Source organism: Crotalus tigris, unplaced genomic scaffold (assembly GCF_016545835.1).
Source record: "Crotalus tigris isolate CLP2741 ecotype Arizona unplaced genomic scaffold, ASM1654583v1 scf7180000018612.917631, whole genome shotgun sequence".
In the NCBI taxonomy this organism is placed as follows: domain Eukaryota; kingdom Metazoa; phylum Chordata; class Lepidosauria; order Squamata; family Viperidae; genus Crotalus; species Crotalus tigris.
Window position 1 is genome coordinate 473,435 of NW_024097107.1, and position 16,102 is coordinate 489,536.

The 16,102-nt window shown below is 45.9% G+C and overlaps 1 protein-coding gene across 5 annotated transcripts in view; it reads left to right on the plus strand.

Annotated features, from left to right (window-relative positions):
• BRPF1 (bromodomain and PHD finger containing 1) overlaps positions 1 to 16,102 on the plus strand; it is a 35,417-nt gene that overhangs the window by 16,315 nt on the left and 3,000 nt on the right. For 4 of the 5 annotated variants that reach the window (XM_039355165.1, XM_039355164.1, XM_039355168.1 and 1 more), the window contains 6 exons: positions 1,094 to 1,400; positions 5,280 to 5,585; positions 7,880 to 8,164; positions 11,708 to 11,855; positions 13,003 to 13,139; positions 13,238 to 13,356. In XM_039355165.1, coding sequence (XP_039211099.1) covers positions 1,094 to 1,400; positions 5,280 to 5,585; positions 7,880 to 8,164; positions 11,708 to 11,855; positions 13,003 to 13,139; positions 13,238 to 13,356 — 1,302 coding nt within the window. The remainder of the gene's footprint in view (positions 1 to 1,093; positions 1,401 to 5,279; positions 5,586 to 7,879; positions 8,165 to 11,707; positions 11,856 to 13,002; positions 13,140 to 13,237; positions 13,357 to 16,102) is intronic. The other variant, XM_039355166.1, reaches the window with a different exon arrangement.

Below are 16,102 nucleotides of genomic sequence, written 5' to 3' on the forward strand. Positions count from 1 at the left end.
GCTTCATGCAGAGTAGGCTAATCATCAAATTGCTTTAGGTGGATCAATTATCTCTTTTTTAATTGCTGGGTGATGAAGTCAAGGGAACTGCTTTTCCCATGGCTGGGAATCTTGTTGCAATAAGTCTGTATTAACATTTAGTTGATACCAGTGTTTTCCTTATAATATCTGAGAATCTAGTTACAGCCCATGGATTTGGTAATAACCTTGTTCACCTGCTTTATTTAGGAGAACTTTTATTTAAAGTTTGCTGTTTATGGTAAAGAGCTAAGAAGACTCTTTTTTTGTTTGCCTAAAAATACAGAAAATAAAGCAATTCCCCCATATCAATAGATTTAAAAAAACACACAAAATAAAATAAAATTTCAAAGGACACCCATCTCTTTACAGAATCAATCAAAATGAACCATTAGTTCAGAGCTAGATCATTCCTCCTGTTGGTTGGAGTAAGGAAACCAACAGAGTAACTCCATTTTTAAAAGAGGATGGTCCCCCTGCTGCAGCCACCGTTGGTTTTAAAATGTCCAGTTTGGCTCTCTGTCCTTTCACTCGGAAAAAGTCCGTACGGTGCAAAAGATTTGGAGAGCACTCAGTTAACTGAATGAGTCGTGGGTTGAGGCTGAGAAATCAGAGCCAGGAGAATAGGTGGGCCTCTAGACAGTATGAAGAATGGGAAGAATGGAGAACTTCTGTTTCCAGGTGGATTAAGGGTGGCCAACCTTAACTAGCTAGTTTTTAGACACATCCAAAATGAACCTGCTTATTTTTCTCTGACTTGCTGCATTATTCCCTGAAAAGCAAGCCATCCTTTTAAGTTGTGCTGTTTTTTTTTAAAAATGATTTTTGCAGGTACTTCTTTAGAAGGCTAGGGATGCCTTGTTCTTGGGTGTGTTTCTTGACTGCCTGTTGCATAGTATCTTATGTGCCCACAGGGAATGGCAGTACCCCTTCTAAGTGGGGACATTGCTCCAGATTGGGCGAGAGCTTTAAAGCCAGTTTCAAGGCTGCTTTAACCTCTTCTTTTCTTGGAGCAGGACTGCCCCAGAGGCGGGATCCCAACCCACTTAGCCTCCCTGCTCTTTGTCCACTGCAGGTCCCAGACTACCTGGACCACATCAAGAAACCGATGGACTTCTACACAATGAAGCAGAAGCTGGAGGCCTATCGTTACCTGAACCTGGATGAGTTTGAGGAGGACTTCAATCTGATAGTCACCAACTGCTTGAAGTACAATGCCAAAGATACCATCTTCTATCGGGCAGCTGTTCGGTTGCGGGAACAAGGGGGCTCGGTGCTGCGACAGGCACGCCGGCAGGCTGAGAAGATGGGGATTGACTTTGAGACCGGCATGCACTTCCCCATGGCTGGAGAGGAGGCTCCTCTGCGGAGCACCGAGAATGGTTAGTGTTCATCCTCAGAGACGGGGAGAGGTGTTCTGGAGCAATGGTAGGGCCAAGCCTTTTATCCTGCTCCAGCATATTAGAGCAGAAGAGCATGTAGATGCAATACTCCCATGCATTGGATGGCCTGGGGCAGGGGATAGGCAACCTTGGCTCTTTTATCACTCGTGGACTTCAACTCCCAGAATTCCTGAGCCAATATGGCTCAGCTTGGAAACCTCTCCCTTTTCCCTCAGCATGGCTGGCTCAGGAATTCTGGGAGCTGAAGTCCACGAGTCATAAAATAGCCAAGGTTGCCTACCCCTGGCCTGGGGTAAGGGGATATATGAAAAGGAAGCTTAGAACTCTTCTGCCTGAAATTCAGTTCCAGTAAAATGGCAGGGAAACCCATTTTGGGATGGAAGAGCAGAAAGCATTGAGAGAGGGAATTAGCCAAGGCAAGAAATTAGGGTGGCAGTTTGCTGTCCTGTGGGTGCACACACTGTAAGCAGACTTAAGCCAATGCTTCATTACATGTCTTGGCCAATCAGTGCAAAAGAGCTCATTTTTTTCCAAGATGGAGAACTTAATAATGTTCTTTTTACTGATGTTCATTTTGTTCATTTGCTTGCTTGCTAGTCCCAAAGGTGCTTTTTCAAGAGGCAACTGGACTTTCTTGTGTGTGTGGTTTGTTTTTTGAAGATGTTTTGCTTCTCATTCAAGAAGCCTCTTCAACTCTGACTGGATGGTGGGGAATGGAAGGATTTATATTCCTTGCAGACAGCTGGTCATTTACCTTCTTTTACAGTGTCGTTGAGGCCACTTGGAGGTTTATCTGTGTCCTCAAGTCACCTGCGTAGTGCAGATGGGTATGGAGCCTTCTTAGAACTGCTGAAAGGACTGTTGTAGACTGAAGATACACCCTCACTGGCATAGGTATGTGGACAATACCTGGATCAAGATCAAAACAGGAATTGGAAGCATTCACCAAGCATATCAACTCTGTGGACAGACACATCAAATTCACACGGGAAGACGTTAGGGAACACAATCTTCCATGCAGTACATATTAAGGAAGACAGAAGCCTTAACACTGAAGTTTACAGAAACCCCCTCCCACACACACACACAGATCAATATTTACATTTTGATTCACATCACTCACTGGAGCACAAAATGGGAGTTATCAGAACCCTACACCACTAAGCTGAAGGCCTGCCTACCGGCAAAGATGAGAAAGAAAAAGAACTAAAGCACATCAAGGAAGCCCTCAGAATAGACATGTCAAACACAAGGCCCAGGGGCCGGATGTGGCCTGCGAAGTGGTTTCATGTGGCCCGCGAAACCGTCCTGGAAACAATGAGGGAACAGCCCCCACTGCCTTGGCCCTGGCCCAGGCCGGCCGGGAGCCCATGTACAATTTTGTGATGGCCATCTATGTTGAAACACATTCAGTCTTAGCTCCACAAGGCCGTCTAGAAACAGCGAGGAACCAGCCCCTGTCGTGTCAACCCCACCCTCTGGGTGCATGCTGGGGAGGTGTCACCCTTTGTGAGGAATGAAGAAATGGACCATGTCTTGGCATTTGCCCCGGTTCCACCCCTTTCTGCCAGAGACCCTCAGATCTGTCCCACTCCTGCCCAGGCCCCCACAGGCACCCTTGATGTGAACAATGTAGAGCTGGCCATGCCCACCCAGTAGGCCACACCCACTCCATCCACACCCACTCAGTAAGCTGCACCCACCCTGGCCACACACCCCCATCCCCCCTGAGGGCAACCGCAATGCTGATGCTGCCCTCAATGAAATTGAGTTTGACACCCCTGCCTCAGAACATGTGCTATCCCATGTGGGCCTTCATCAAATCCCCAAAAAGATCCAGTAGGAGCCCCTCCATAACAGACAAAGAAGAGAACACTAAATGAAGCAACATAGTCATTCCATACGTTGCAGGAATTTCGGAAAAGCTCAGGAGGATCTTCAGCCAACGCAACATACGTGCACACTTCAAACCCAAGAATACACTAAGGCAGAAGCTTGTCCACCCCAAGGATAAAACAGCCAGACACAAACTGAGCAACCTGGTATAACGCAGTATAACGCTGTGAGCCATGTGCAGATCTGTACATTACGGAAACGAAACAACGTCATAAACACATGGCACAACATAGGAGAACAAACCCATCAGGACCAGGTTCAGCAGTCCATCTGCATCTAAAAGAAAAAAGCCACTCTTTTGAAGACAGCAAAGTCCACATTTTGGACAGAGAGGACCGCTGGTTTGAAAGAGGGGTCAAAGAGGCCATCTATGCCAAAACTGAACAGCCCTCTCTCAACACAGGGGGAGGGGGATACAACATCATCTATCTCCAGTCTACAACACAGTCCTTTCAACAGCTCCAAGAAGGCTCCACACCCATTTGCACTACTCAGGTGACCCTGAGGACACAGATAAACCTCCAAGTGGTCCCAACAACTCTCTAAAAGAAGGCAGATGACCAGCTGTCTGCGAGGAATATAAATCCTTCCATTCCCCACCATCCAGTCAGAGCTGAAGAAGCTCCGTGGGTGAGAAGTGAAACGTCTTCAAAGAAAAACAAGAAAGTCCACACATTGCCTTTTGAAAAAGCACTGGATGACTGAGAATCCCCATAGACAGCTTGCTTGCTAGGTTGATGTTCATTCAAATAATCCAGATCTAAACTGAGCAGGGTAAATCCAGGCTTGTTTAGAATTCTGAATCCAGAAATGGGCACAAACCCTTTTAGTTTGGTATAGATTATCATGGATCTCTTCCTCCCCTCTGCAGATTTATATTAAAATCTAAGAAAAAGAGAAACATTTACTAGTGGGTTGAAGCTGTTCTTTGCAATGAGAAAGTAAAAGCCACAGCCCTTTTTATACTCAAATCTTTAGGTCAGAATGGGCGATACTATCCTCGTCCACCTGTGGTTGAATTACAACTCCAGGATTCTTCACCACTAGACTTGTTGGCTGAGGCTACTGGTAATTGTCATTTAGCAATCTCTGGACAGACACAATTGCTCTGCATCTTAGCTGCGCCTCTGGAGCGGAGGTCCCGAGAAGCCACTTCATCATAAAGAAGCACCAGGAGAAGGAATAATTTGTCCTTTAGCTGAGTGCGGGATGTTTTAAGTGTACAGGTAGTCCTTGATCTACGACCATGATTGAGGCCAAAATTTCTGTTGTTAAGCAAGACAATTAAGTGAATTTTGCCCCATTTTATAACCTTTCTTGCCACAGTTGTTAAGTGAATCACTGCAGTTGTTAAGTCAGTAGCAGGGTTGTTAAGTGAATCTGGCTTCCCCGTTGACTTTGCTTGTCAGAGGATTACCCTGGGACACTGCAACCATCATAAATATAAGCCAGTTTCCCACTTGGATCACCTGACCGTGGGGTTGTGACAACATTTGTAAGTGTGAAAAATGGTCATAAGTCACTTTTTTTCAGTGCCATGTAACTTTGAACGGTCACTAAAAGAATGGTTTTAAGTCAAGGACTACCTGTATTAAAAGTCTGAAAGCACCATGTGCAATTTGGGTGGTCTATACCAGGGGTGGGGAACCTTGGCTCTTTTATGACTGGTGGACTTCAACTCCCAGAATTCCTGAGCCAGCATGGCTCAGCTTGGAAACCTCTCCCTTTCCCCTCAGCATGGCTGGCTCAGGAACTCTGGGAGTTGAAGTCCACGAATCATAGAAGAGCCAGGGTTCCCCACCCCTGGCCTATACATTTAATCAATTTTAAAATATATATATCAATTAAATTCATTAATTTATTAAACGTACATGCTGCCCATCTCACTGCCAAGTGACCTTGGGTGGCTGAAGGCCAAACAAAGCAGGCCTTTCCTAAAAGCGGGCATTGTCCTTCTCCCAGATGAGGAGCGGCTGCTGCTGTCCGAGAACCAGAAGCACCTGCCTCCGGAAGACCAGCTGAACCTCCTGCTCGAGCGTCTGGCCGAGGTGAGCGCCGGGAAGCAAAGCGTGAGCCGCTGCCGGCAAACCAAGATGATCAAGAAGGAGATCACCGCCTTGCGGCGCAAGCTGGCACACCAGCGGGAGACAGGGAGGGATGGGCACGGCCCCTTGGCCCGCATCATTCTGCCGACCCATAACCCCTGCGAGAAGGACGCTCAAACCGACAGCGCCGCTGAGGAGAGCAGCAGCCAAGAAACCAGCAAAGGTTGGTGGTGATGATGCTAGAAAGCCCAGAGCTGCTTCTTGTCCCCGTGCGGAATTGGGGCATTCCTCCTGTCTGAAATATTTTCCCGGAAGCTCGCAGGGGCATCTCTTGAGAATGCCACAGTGTCTTGCGCACGTTAGCCCAGCTGTCCCAGAGGTGCTTTTCAAAAGGCAACTGGACTTCCTTTGCTTTTTTCCTGGAAGACGTTTCGCTTCTCATCCCAAGAAGCTTCTTCAGGGATGAAAAGCAAAATGTCCTCCAGGAAAAAACAAAGGGAGTCCAGTTGTCTTTTGAAAAGCACCTTTGGAGCAACCATGACCTGGATGACTGAGAATTTCCATAGACAATTAACCTAGCTGGGTTTTCTCCAACTCGGCATCTTTCACATGTGAAGTTTTTGGAGCTCTCTGAGCTTGGTTGTTCGTCTCCAGACATTTCATTACCCAACTACGTAACATCATCCATGTATTGACATTGTTAGCCAGTCGGGTAATGAAATGTCTGCAAGCAAACAGTCAAAATCAGAGAGCTCCAAGAACTGCACAGTTCAACCCTGAGCTACAGATAACCTCTCCTTAAACATGTTGAACTACATTTCCCATCATTCTCCAGAGAGCAATGAAATGGAAGGGTGGCAGGTTAGAAGATCCCAAGATCACTTTTCTTCATAGGAGTCAGTGTTGCTCCTGCCTTTCGCCAAGCTTTTCTCTGTACTCAGGCCCATATTCCTGAACTTATACAGAAGTTCCTCTCATCCAGTGGTGGGATTCAAATATGTGAACAACCGATTCTCGGTGTGGATGCCGCTTCCAGAAGTCCATCCTGGGCCCGAGCAACAAAAAAGTAGCTACCGGTTCTGCCCAAGTGGTGCGAACCGGCTGAATCCCACCACTGCTCTCATCCAACCCTTATTACTATGCTGAGTTACATATGGGAAGACAGCTGTCACTAAAGCTTGCACAATTTTTGAAAGATATCTTTTAGAATCGGTAACCTTATTTTCACAAATGAAACCGATTTATGAAAGTTATTTTTTTAAAAAGCCTAAAATGTTGTTCCCTGGATGCAGAGAAGACTTTTTTTTTTTTTGCCATTTCCAGAAGATGGGACAATATTCCTAGGTTAGGGCAGGTTCACTGAAACAATTTTTGGAAAAAAGACTGCCTCAGCAGTTGAAGGAAGTTTTCCTTCCGCAGATTACGTCAGCAGAAGGTGGTCAGCTGTGCTTTTCTGATGCTGCAGTGGCATCTTCAAAACTTCTTCCAACTCTGTCTCTTAGTTCTTTGCTTGCTCTTTAAGAAAATCAGAGCACCACGAAGTTATTTGTGCTTAGCCCAGTCGTATCATTTGAAACATGATGCTTAGCCTAATGTTAGTGGAGATTTCCCTAGAGGTCCCCAGCCTTTTGGGCACCAGGGACCGGTTCCATGGAGAGAGGTTTTTCCACGCACCGGAGGGGGTGTGGTTTTGTGTGCTGCCTGCATCCCACGGATGGGGCTTTGTTTGTGCGGACCGGTTGCTGGCATGCTGTGGCCCGATAACCGGTCCACAGACCGGGGGTTGGGGACCCCTGCCCTAGACCGTTCATTATATCACAGTGTTATTACGAAGGGCACGATGGGTCTAAAGAATTATGATACATGGAACAGTTTTTTAAAAAAAAAATGCCGAAGCCCAGGTCCTTAACTTGGAGTTGGGAAGTTGTATAAAGCTTGCCTTGCGTGTTGCATTAAGTTTGTCTCAGGATTCCCTTGTTCACGGATACATTTTTTTTGCGCATTAGGTGGCCCTGGGGCATGTTGGAAGATATGTTGAACAAAAAATAGTAAAGGTTGCCTTGTTTGAGAGTCATTCCATTTCCAGTAGGGAGACGAGACTGGCCTTAGCGGAAAGGTTGAACGCTCTCTTAAAATCAGCTGTTCAACTTACAGGTCTCCTTGGTTAATGACTACTCGTTCAGCGGCCATTTGAACTTGTGACGGCACTGAACGAGTGGTACTTACGACCAGTCATGAGAGTTCTGGTTATTGCGGCATCTCACAGTTATGTGGTCACCATTTGCAACTTTCTTTGCCAGCGTTTAACAAGCCAGGTCAGTTGGGAAGCCGGCAGCAGGTTGCAAACGGTGACCATGTCTCCTTGCTTAATGACCTCTGTTGATTCACTTACCAACAAGTCTGGTCCCAGTCGCTACAGTTAACCAAGGACTGCCTGCACTTGTCTCTGGGAGACAGGATCCTGGCCCCAAAGTGCGAAAGTTGTTCCTCTAAACCAAAGCCTCCACCTCATTCCAGGCCTTGGCCCCAATTCCTCCTCCACCCCAGCACACGAAGTCGGCCGGAGAACATCGGTGCTCTTCTCCAAGAAGAATCCCAAAACCGCTGTGGCCCCCAAGCGTCCTGGGCGCCCCCCCAAGAATCGCGACAGTCAGATGGCTCCAGGTCATGGGAACAGCCCCGTGGGGCCGCCTCAGCTCCCCATCATGGGATCCCAGCGGCAGCGGAAGCGGGTGAGGAGCCCACGCCCCAGCTCCAGCTCCGACAGCGACAGCGACAAGTCAGCTGAGGATGCGCCGATTGGTGAGTGAAGCGACAGAGAAATCTTGAGCAGCGGACCTCGGTTCCACCTTAGGTCTATGGCAGGGGTAGGCAACCCAAAACACTCAAAGAGCCACTTGGACCTGTTTCCCACCAAAAACAAAACACTGGGAGCTGCAAAACCCTTTTGATATCTAAAAGGAAGATAACACTGCATATATCCTTTTTTTACCATATATATACCATATATATTTACCATACATACATACATACATACACACATACATATACATATACACACTTATATATATATATATCTCATAAAGGTAAAAAAGGATATATGCAGTGTTATCTTCATTTTAGATATCAAAAGGGTCTCTCTCTGTGTCTCTCCCTCCCTCTCTCTCCCTCTCTTTCTTTCTGCCAGTACTCTTTCCCCATTCTCTTTCTCTCTCTCTCTTTCCTCTCTCTCTCTCTCTCCTTCCCTCTCTCTCTCTTTCTCCCCCCCCCCCTCTCTCCGATCTGCTGTTCACCTGGCAAGCTGGCTTCAAGCTGTTCTCCAACAAGCTCAGGGGTAGGCAACCTCGGCTCTTTTATGACTCATGGACTCCAACTCCCAGAATTCCTGAGTCAGCATAGCTGGGCTAGCTAGCTCTCTCCTGCCCTTCCTGCTTCCTGCTGAGACGCAGCAAAGGGAGGAGCCACGCCCAAAAAGATTTTCAGCTTGTCGGAGAACACAGTGAGTGCACTCTCTTTTACACATACACACACACACACACACACACAAACACAGAGACAGAGAGAGACAGAGAAGCAGGGAAGCACAAGTGCCTCTCTCTGTCTCTGTCTCTCTCTGCAAACAGCAGAGGAGGCTGGGAACCACAGGGGAAGGCTCAAAGAGCCGCATGCGGCTCCGGATCAGCAGGTTGCCTGTGGTCTGTGGTGAAAGAAGAGGTGCTTGGTTTCCTGTAAAATCTTCCCCAAGGCTTCCCTGGGAATGTAGTGGCTCTTGATGAGAGTAAATCTGCAGAGGATCTAACTTTAAAGGTGTAGTACAGGCAGTCCTCTATTTACAGTGTTCATTTAGTGACCATTCGGACTTACAGCGGCACTGAAAAAAGTGACTTATGACCTTTTTTCAATCACTGCAGCTTCCCCACGGTCACGTGACCAGAATTCAGACTCTTGGCAATTGACTCACACGTATGATTGTTGCAGTCTTCCCGGGGGTCGTGTGATATCTTTTGTGACCTTTTGACAAGTAGAGTCAATGGGGAGGCCAGATTCACACAACCACTGTGTTACTAATTTAACAACTGCAGTCATTCATTTACCAACTGTAGCCAGAAAGTTCATAAAATGGGGCACAACTCGCTTAAGAACAGAAATTTTAGTCTCAGTTGTGATCGTAAGTCAAGGACTACCTGTATTGATAAAGGCACTTGGATAAATATTCATCATTTTAATTCAAAATGTGATTATGATGGGAAAGGGCAGTCATGTGCCCAATATAAAGCCAAGGGATAGATGCTTACTTTGTATATAATATTAAACCATGGTTTATTGAATCATGTTTTATTGAATCACCCCAAATGGCTGGGTTTATACAACTTGCTATGTACACATCAAACTAATCACCTTATGGCTTGGCACAATTTGTGAACCCTGCCACACTTTAATCAGTTCAGCTACTACCTTCTCTTCTTTGTTTCAAAAAAGCAATGAGAAGCATCCTCTGTGGATAAATTCTATATTCTTATACAATCTAAGCCTTCCTCTAGTTTGGCACCCCTCCAGACATGTTGGAATACAGCTCTCTTGGTCTCAGCCAGAGCTCTTAACAGGAGTAATTAAATGCCACCTTTTTCTTGGCCTCTCGTTATAAAATTAACTAGATAATTCAAGCAATAAATTAGATATGAATTTAACATAAACTAATGAATACCTTCCTTAGTTGTATGATACTTATCAATAATAGTTAGGATATGTAACTGTAGTTGTTGTTGTTAGTTGTGAAGTTGTGTCCGACCTACCACGACCCCATGGACAACGTTCCTCCAGGCCTTCCTGTCCTCTACCATCTTCTGGTACCATCTTCCATTTAAGCTCATGCCTACTGCTTCAGTGACCCCATCCAGCCACCTCATTCTCTGTCGTCCCTTTCTTCTATTGCCCTCAATCTTTCCCAGCATTAGGCTCTTCTCCAGTGAGTCCTTCCTTCTCATTAGAATGGCCAAAGTATTTGAGTTTCAACTTCAGGATCTGGCCTTCTAAAGAGCAGTCGGGGTTGATCTCTTCTAGGACTGACCCGTTTGAACGCCTTGCAGTCCAAGGGACTCGCAGGAGTCTTCTCCAGTGCCATAGTTCAAAGGCCTCAATTCTTTGGCGCTCAGCCTTTCTTATGGTCCAACTTTCACAGCCCTACATTGCAACTGGGAAAACCATGGCCTGGACTATACGTACTTTTGTGGGTGGGGTGATGTCTCTGCTTTTTAGTATGTAACTGTAAACAGACGTTATTCTGAGGTAAGGCTGCAGCCCACTTGCCTTGATTGCACTCATGCTTATTATTATTTTTTTAAAAAATGTACATGCAGTGTTGAAAGACACCTAAAAATGCTAAGTCTTCCCTCCCTGACTTGGGGGCCATCTGTGGGAATTCCATATTAAGCCTACAATGGAAGGCCAGTGCTTGACAGCCCTTGGAGCCAGCCATCTGGAAACAGCTTGCGCTTATTATCGGGAAGTGATGATGGCTTGGGGAAAAAAATTAATTTCCTTATTAATTATATACCTTGCCCTTCAGAGTTGTGGGGGAGTGCATATGTAAACAGGAAGCAAGGCACATATTTAATAAGGAAATAAAAGATTTCAAAAATGAATTATTAAACAGAGTTGGGGATAATTGACAGACGAGAGTGTTAGCCTCTTTCTCCAGAAGCTTTCTATTATTGCGGTGCAGATGGTCCTCAACTTACAACACATAGGGATCATTTGAAGTTAACAACGGCACTGAAAAAAGTGACAGTTTTTCACACGAACACTATACGCAAATGACTCACATTTATGACGGTTGCGGTGTTCTTGCTGATCTTCTGACAAGCAGAGTCAGTGGGGAAACCAGATTCACTTAACAACCATGTTGCTAACTTAAAGACTTAACAACGGTGGAAAGCCATAAAATGGGCAAAATTCACTTAGCAACTGTCTGGTTTATCAGCAGAAATTTGGGGCCCAGTTGTGATTCTAAGTCGAGGACAACCTATAAGAGCCAGGCACAGATGCCTTAATACCACTTTTGCTTCTTGAACTGTGAGCTAACTTCCATCAAGTGTTGTCCAACAGTAGACCTGGCAGGAAGCTTCTGTCCTTGGTGGGCTTTACTGTAGCACAGGGGTCTTCAAACTTGACCACTTTAAGACTTGTGGACTTCAACTCCCAGAATTTCTCAGCCAGCCCACAGGGCTGGCTGAGGAATTCTGGGAGTTGAAGTCCACAAGTCTTAAAGAGGCCAAGTTTGAAGACCCCTGCAAGTGTAGCAATTAGACCAGGGGGGTTTTCTCTAATGGCTCCATCTCCCTCCAGACCTGCCAGCTAATGGTTTCAGCAGCGGCAGCCAGCCGGTCAAGAAGAGTTTCCTTGTCTACCGCAGTGGCTACAACCTCCCACGCAGCAGCTCGGATTCAGAGTCCAGCAGCACCAGCAGCAGCAGTGCAGCTTCCGATCGCACCAGGTACCCAGAAGACCCAGCCTGCTTTATATCACACATCAGCCCCATAACCCCCAAGACAAGGTTCTTCAAGGGCATTTAAGCTATTCCGTCTACTCTGATAGGGGAGTACTCTGTTGGATTTCATAATCTGGGTGGGCTTAGAACGGAACAGACCAACGGGCACTTACTAGCAAGGAAAAGCAAAAGGAACGGGACGAGGCAGATTCCCGGGACTCTGGAATGGTTGCATCTTTCCAGTGAGATGTGCCTTGGGAGGAAAATTAGACGGGACTCTGTGGCTTTGAGTCTTGACAGCTATGTATGATTTCTAGTATCTACAGCAGGGGTCTTCAAACTTGGCCCTTTTGTGACTTGTGGACTTCAACTCCCAGGATTCCTCAGCCAGGCACGCAGGCTGAGGAATTCTGGAAGTTGAAGTCCACAAGTCATAAAAGGGCCAGGTTTGAAGACCCCTGATCTACAGGGAAGACATCTCAAAATATAAATTGTTGAGCAAAAACATGCAGTAGGCCGTGGCCCTCAGCTTCTGCCCTTGGCATATAAACTTCCTAGCTCCCTTTGCGTGACCGACCTGGGAAACAAGATACTGGACTAAAGGTTCTTTGGACTTACCCTGTTCATTCGGCTTCCTCAGGCTCTGCCGCCAGTTGCTTGGGAGGCCTTTTGTTCCTATGCAAAGTTCACAGATGGCTTTCTGGAGTCCCATTCTGGAGTCCCTTTCACTCCTCCTAGAGCAGTGGTTCTCAACCTGTGGGTCGGGACCCCATTTGGGGTCGAACGACCATTTCACGGGGGTCGCCAAACAACGCAGTCCGCCATTTTCTTCCCCTTTTCCTTAGCTGTGCTACTCCCTTTTATTCTATTGGCTTTTGAAAGCCAATAGAATAGACTCTCTTGAATAGTCTAATTCTATTGGCTTTCAAAAGCCAATAGGAATTGTCCAGACTGTCTCTGCCCTGCTGAGCCCGCCAAAAGTCCCATTTTGCAAACGGTGCTGCACCAGTTGAGTAGTCCTCGACCGGTTGGGGGTCGCGGCATTAAAAAGGTTGAGAACCACTGTCCTAGAGCCATTCTTCCTTTTAGCCCCTTTGTTGTGATTAATGCTTCTCTGGGCCCCACCTCTGAGAAAATTGTTCCTCCCTCGTAGCACTACTCCTTCCAAGCAAGGTAGAGGGAAGCCCTCTTTCTCCCGGGTAAACTTCCCAGAGGACAGCAGCGAAGACACGTCAGGGACAGAAAACGAGTCCTATTCGGTGGGAACCGGCCGAGGTGTGGGCCACGGCAGTGAGTATCTGATAGCCATTTCTTCTGGTTTCCCCATCAGGGCTGGGTTGGCAAAAGGATGGCAAAGACCCCCTCCTTTTTTCTTCCTCTTTGTGCAGTGGTCCGGAAGAGTATCAGCCGATCAGCTGGCTGGCTCTCTGAGGATGAGGATTCTCCGTTGGATGCCTTGGACCTAGTATGGGCCAAATGCCGGGGTTACCCATCTTATCCAGCTCTGGTAAGTTTTAATTGTATTTGGTGTATATATGTGAACGTACCTCTGTGTGAGAGAGAAAGAGAGTGGGAATTATCAGAATAATAAAATAACAGCACTGGAAGGGACCTTGGAGGTGTTCTAGTCCAACCCCCTGTTCAGACCCTATGCCCGTGGCAGCAGACCTAGGGCACGGGTGCCAGAGGTGGCACGCACATGCGCCGTCGCCCCAGTCCTAGGCCTTCAGCTGGGTTTTATAAAACCTTTTTGCTTTAGGCCTCCACAGCCATGTGCAAAAAAAAAAAAAAAGTTCAATCAATTAATGGATTTCAACTTCTCATGGGGGAAAAAAAAGATCTTGCAGAGTTGAAATTGATTGATTGAACCTTTTAGTCCCACCCAGTCTGCTGTTACCACCGCAGCCACACCCACCCAATGGGCCACGCCCACCCGGCACCCGACGATACATAAGTGGGTTTTGGGTTGCAGTTTGGGCACTCAGTCTCTAAAAGGTTCGCCATCACTGATACCATTTCAGATAAATGGCTGTCCCATCTCTTCTTGATGGAGCATCCATCACCGAGTATTTGACTAGAAAGTAGAAAGAAGTACATTGCAGCTTGATGCGCAGATCCAAAGAGTGAACTTTTCTGGTTGTGAAAAGCCAGCTAGTATTCCCAGTCCTGCAGCCCTTCCTGCCGTTCTAAGTGCTAGTCAGCCTCTGGGTTTGAATATAAACTTCTCCTAGGCATGGGATTCCCTCGAGGGATTCCCTCAGCCCCCTCCCTTCTGGATAGAGAAAAAGGGGTGCTCTGTTGAAATTCAAGAGGCAGACCCCTTTGGGGAAATGGGGAACGGGATTGCTGTGTCTGAACTGGGGTGCAGCTTCTCCTGAAAAGCTCTAAGACATGACTGGAATTGGATGGAATTGTTTCCAGAGAAACCTTTAAGAACTAGATCAGGGGCAGGCAACCTTGACTCTTTTATGACTCGTGGACTTCAACTCCCAGAATTCCTGAGCCAGCCATGCTGAGGGAAAAGGGAGAGGTTTCCAAGCTGAGCCATGCTGGCTCAGGAATTCTGGGAGTTGAAGTCCACGAGTCATAAAAGAGCCAAGGTTGCCTGCCCCTGAACTAGATGAATATTTTAGGCAGAATCTGCATTAAAGTTTAATTTATTTTGACTGTATGCAAGTAGTCCTCAACTTACAATCGCCATTGACCCCAAAATTTCTGTTGTTAAATGAGGCATTTGTTAAGTGAGTTTTGCCCCATTTTACCTTTTACCTTCCTTGCCTCAGCTGTTAAGTGATTCACTGCCGTTGACAAGTTAGTAACCTGGTTGTTAAGTGAATCTGGCTTCCCCCCCACTGACTTTGCTTGTTAGAGGATTGCAAACGGTGATCACGTGACCTTGGAACACAGCAGCGGTCATAAATATGAACCCGTTGCCAAGCATCTGAATTTTGATCACATGATCATGGGGACGTTGCAAAGGTCGTTAACTGTGAAAAAGATCGTAAATCACATTTTTCAGTTGCCTTGTAACCTCGAACGATCACTAAACTGTTGTAAGTTGAGGGCTACCTGTATTCTTAAATCCAGTATTTTTTTTTATTTCTGCACATACTCGGTGACTGCATCTTTTAACTATGTTGAGACCATAGGGGGTTTTTGAGCTCAGTAAAACTCAGGACATTATGGAATTACATCTGATCAGCGCCATTTTGGGGGGGGGGGACGACACAGGTGGGGTAGTTTTACATTTCTCTGCTGCTGTTTTATGTTGTAAATTGTCCTTGTAGGTTAGATCCTGAATCACTGCATTTTTACAGTGCTAAAAGTAGAAAAAAATGATTTCTATATTTTTCTTTTTAAAATGTGGTTCTTTATCCCTTCTAAAATTGATCTATCTCCTAAGAGGATGGTAGAGCAATGCTGGTTCTTCTTATGACTGGGAGAAAATCTATCTACAGTAATAATAACAACAATAACAACAATAATAATAATAATAATAATAATGTTGGAAGGTACCTTGGAGGTCATCGAGTCCAACCCCCTGCTCAGGCAAGAAACCCTATACCATTTCAGACAAATGGCTGTCCAGTCTCTTAAAAACTTCCAGTGTTGGAGCACTCACAACTTCTGGAGGCAGGTTGTTCCACTGGTTAATTGTTCTAACTGTCAGGAAGTTTCTCCTTAGTTCTAGGTTGCTTCTCTCCTTGATTAGTTTCCATCCATTGCTTCTTGTCCTGGGCAAAATTGTGAAAACCTTTTGGGAAAAGTGTATTTTTGAGGTTTGATGGCTAATAACACTACTTTTTGGGGGGAGTAGTACCATAAAATTATATATCAATGGAAAGATAATTTAATCAAGAATGTAATGCAACATAGTTTGTTCAATTATCTGTACTGTATTCTATGAATACAATAGCCAAATAGCCAGAAAAAGGAAGCACAACTTGCTTAAGTTGATATCAGGTAGCTTTCCTTCATCCGATTGTAGCCAATGAGCATGAGTGTTTAGAGAGCCAATCGGGCGTCATCTTGTTTTGGCAATGAGCCAATCAGATCACAATAGGATTCAGTTATTGATGTCATGCGTTGAAGCTGAGAGGAGGACATTTGTCACTGTGTTATGTGATCGCTATCAAGTTGGTTGGGTTTTTTTGTGTTCTTTCATTTAGTGAGCTTGTAAAACGTAAAAAAATTAAAGTAATGGTGCAAAGAGTTGACTGGTTGCCCAGAAAGTGATGTAAAATAGTATTATT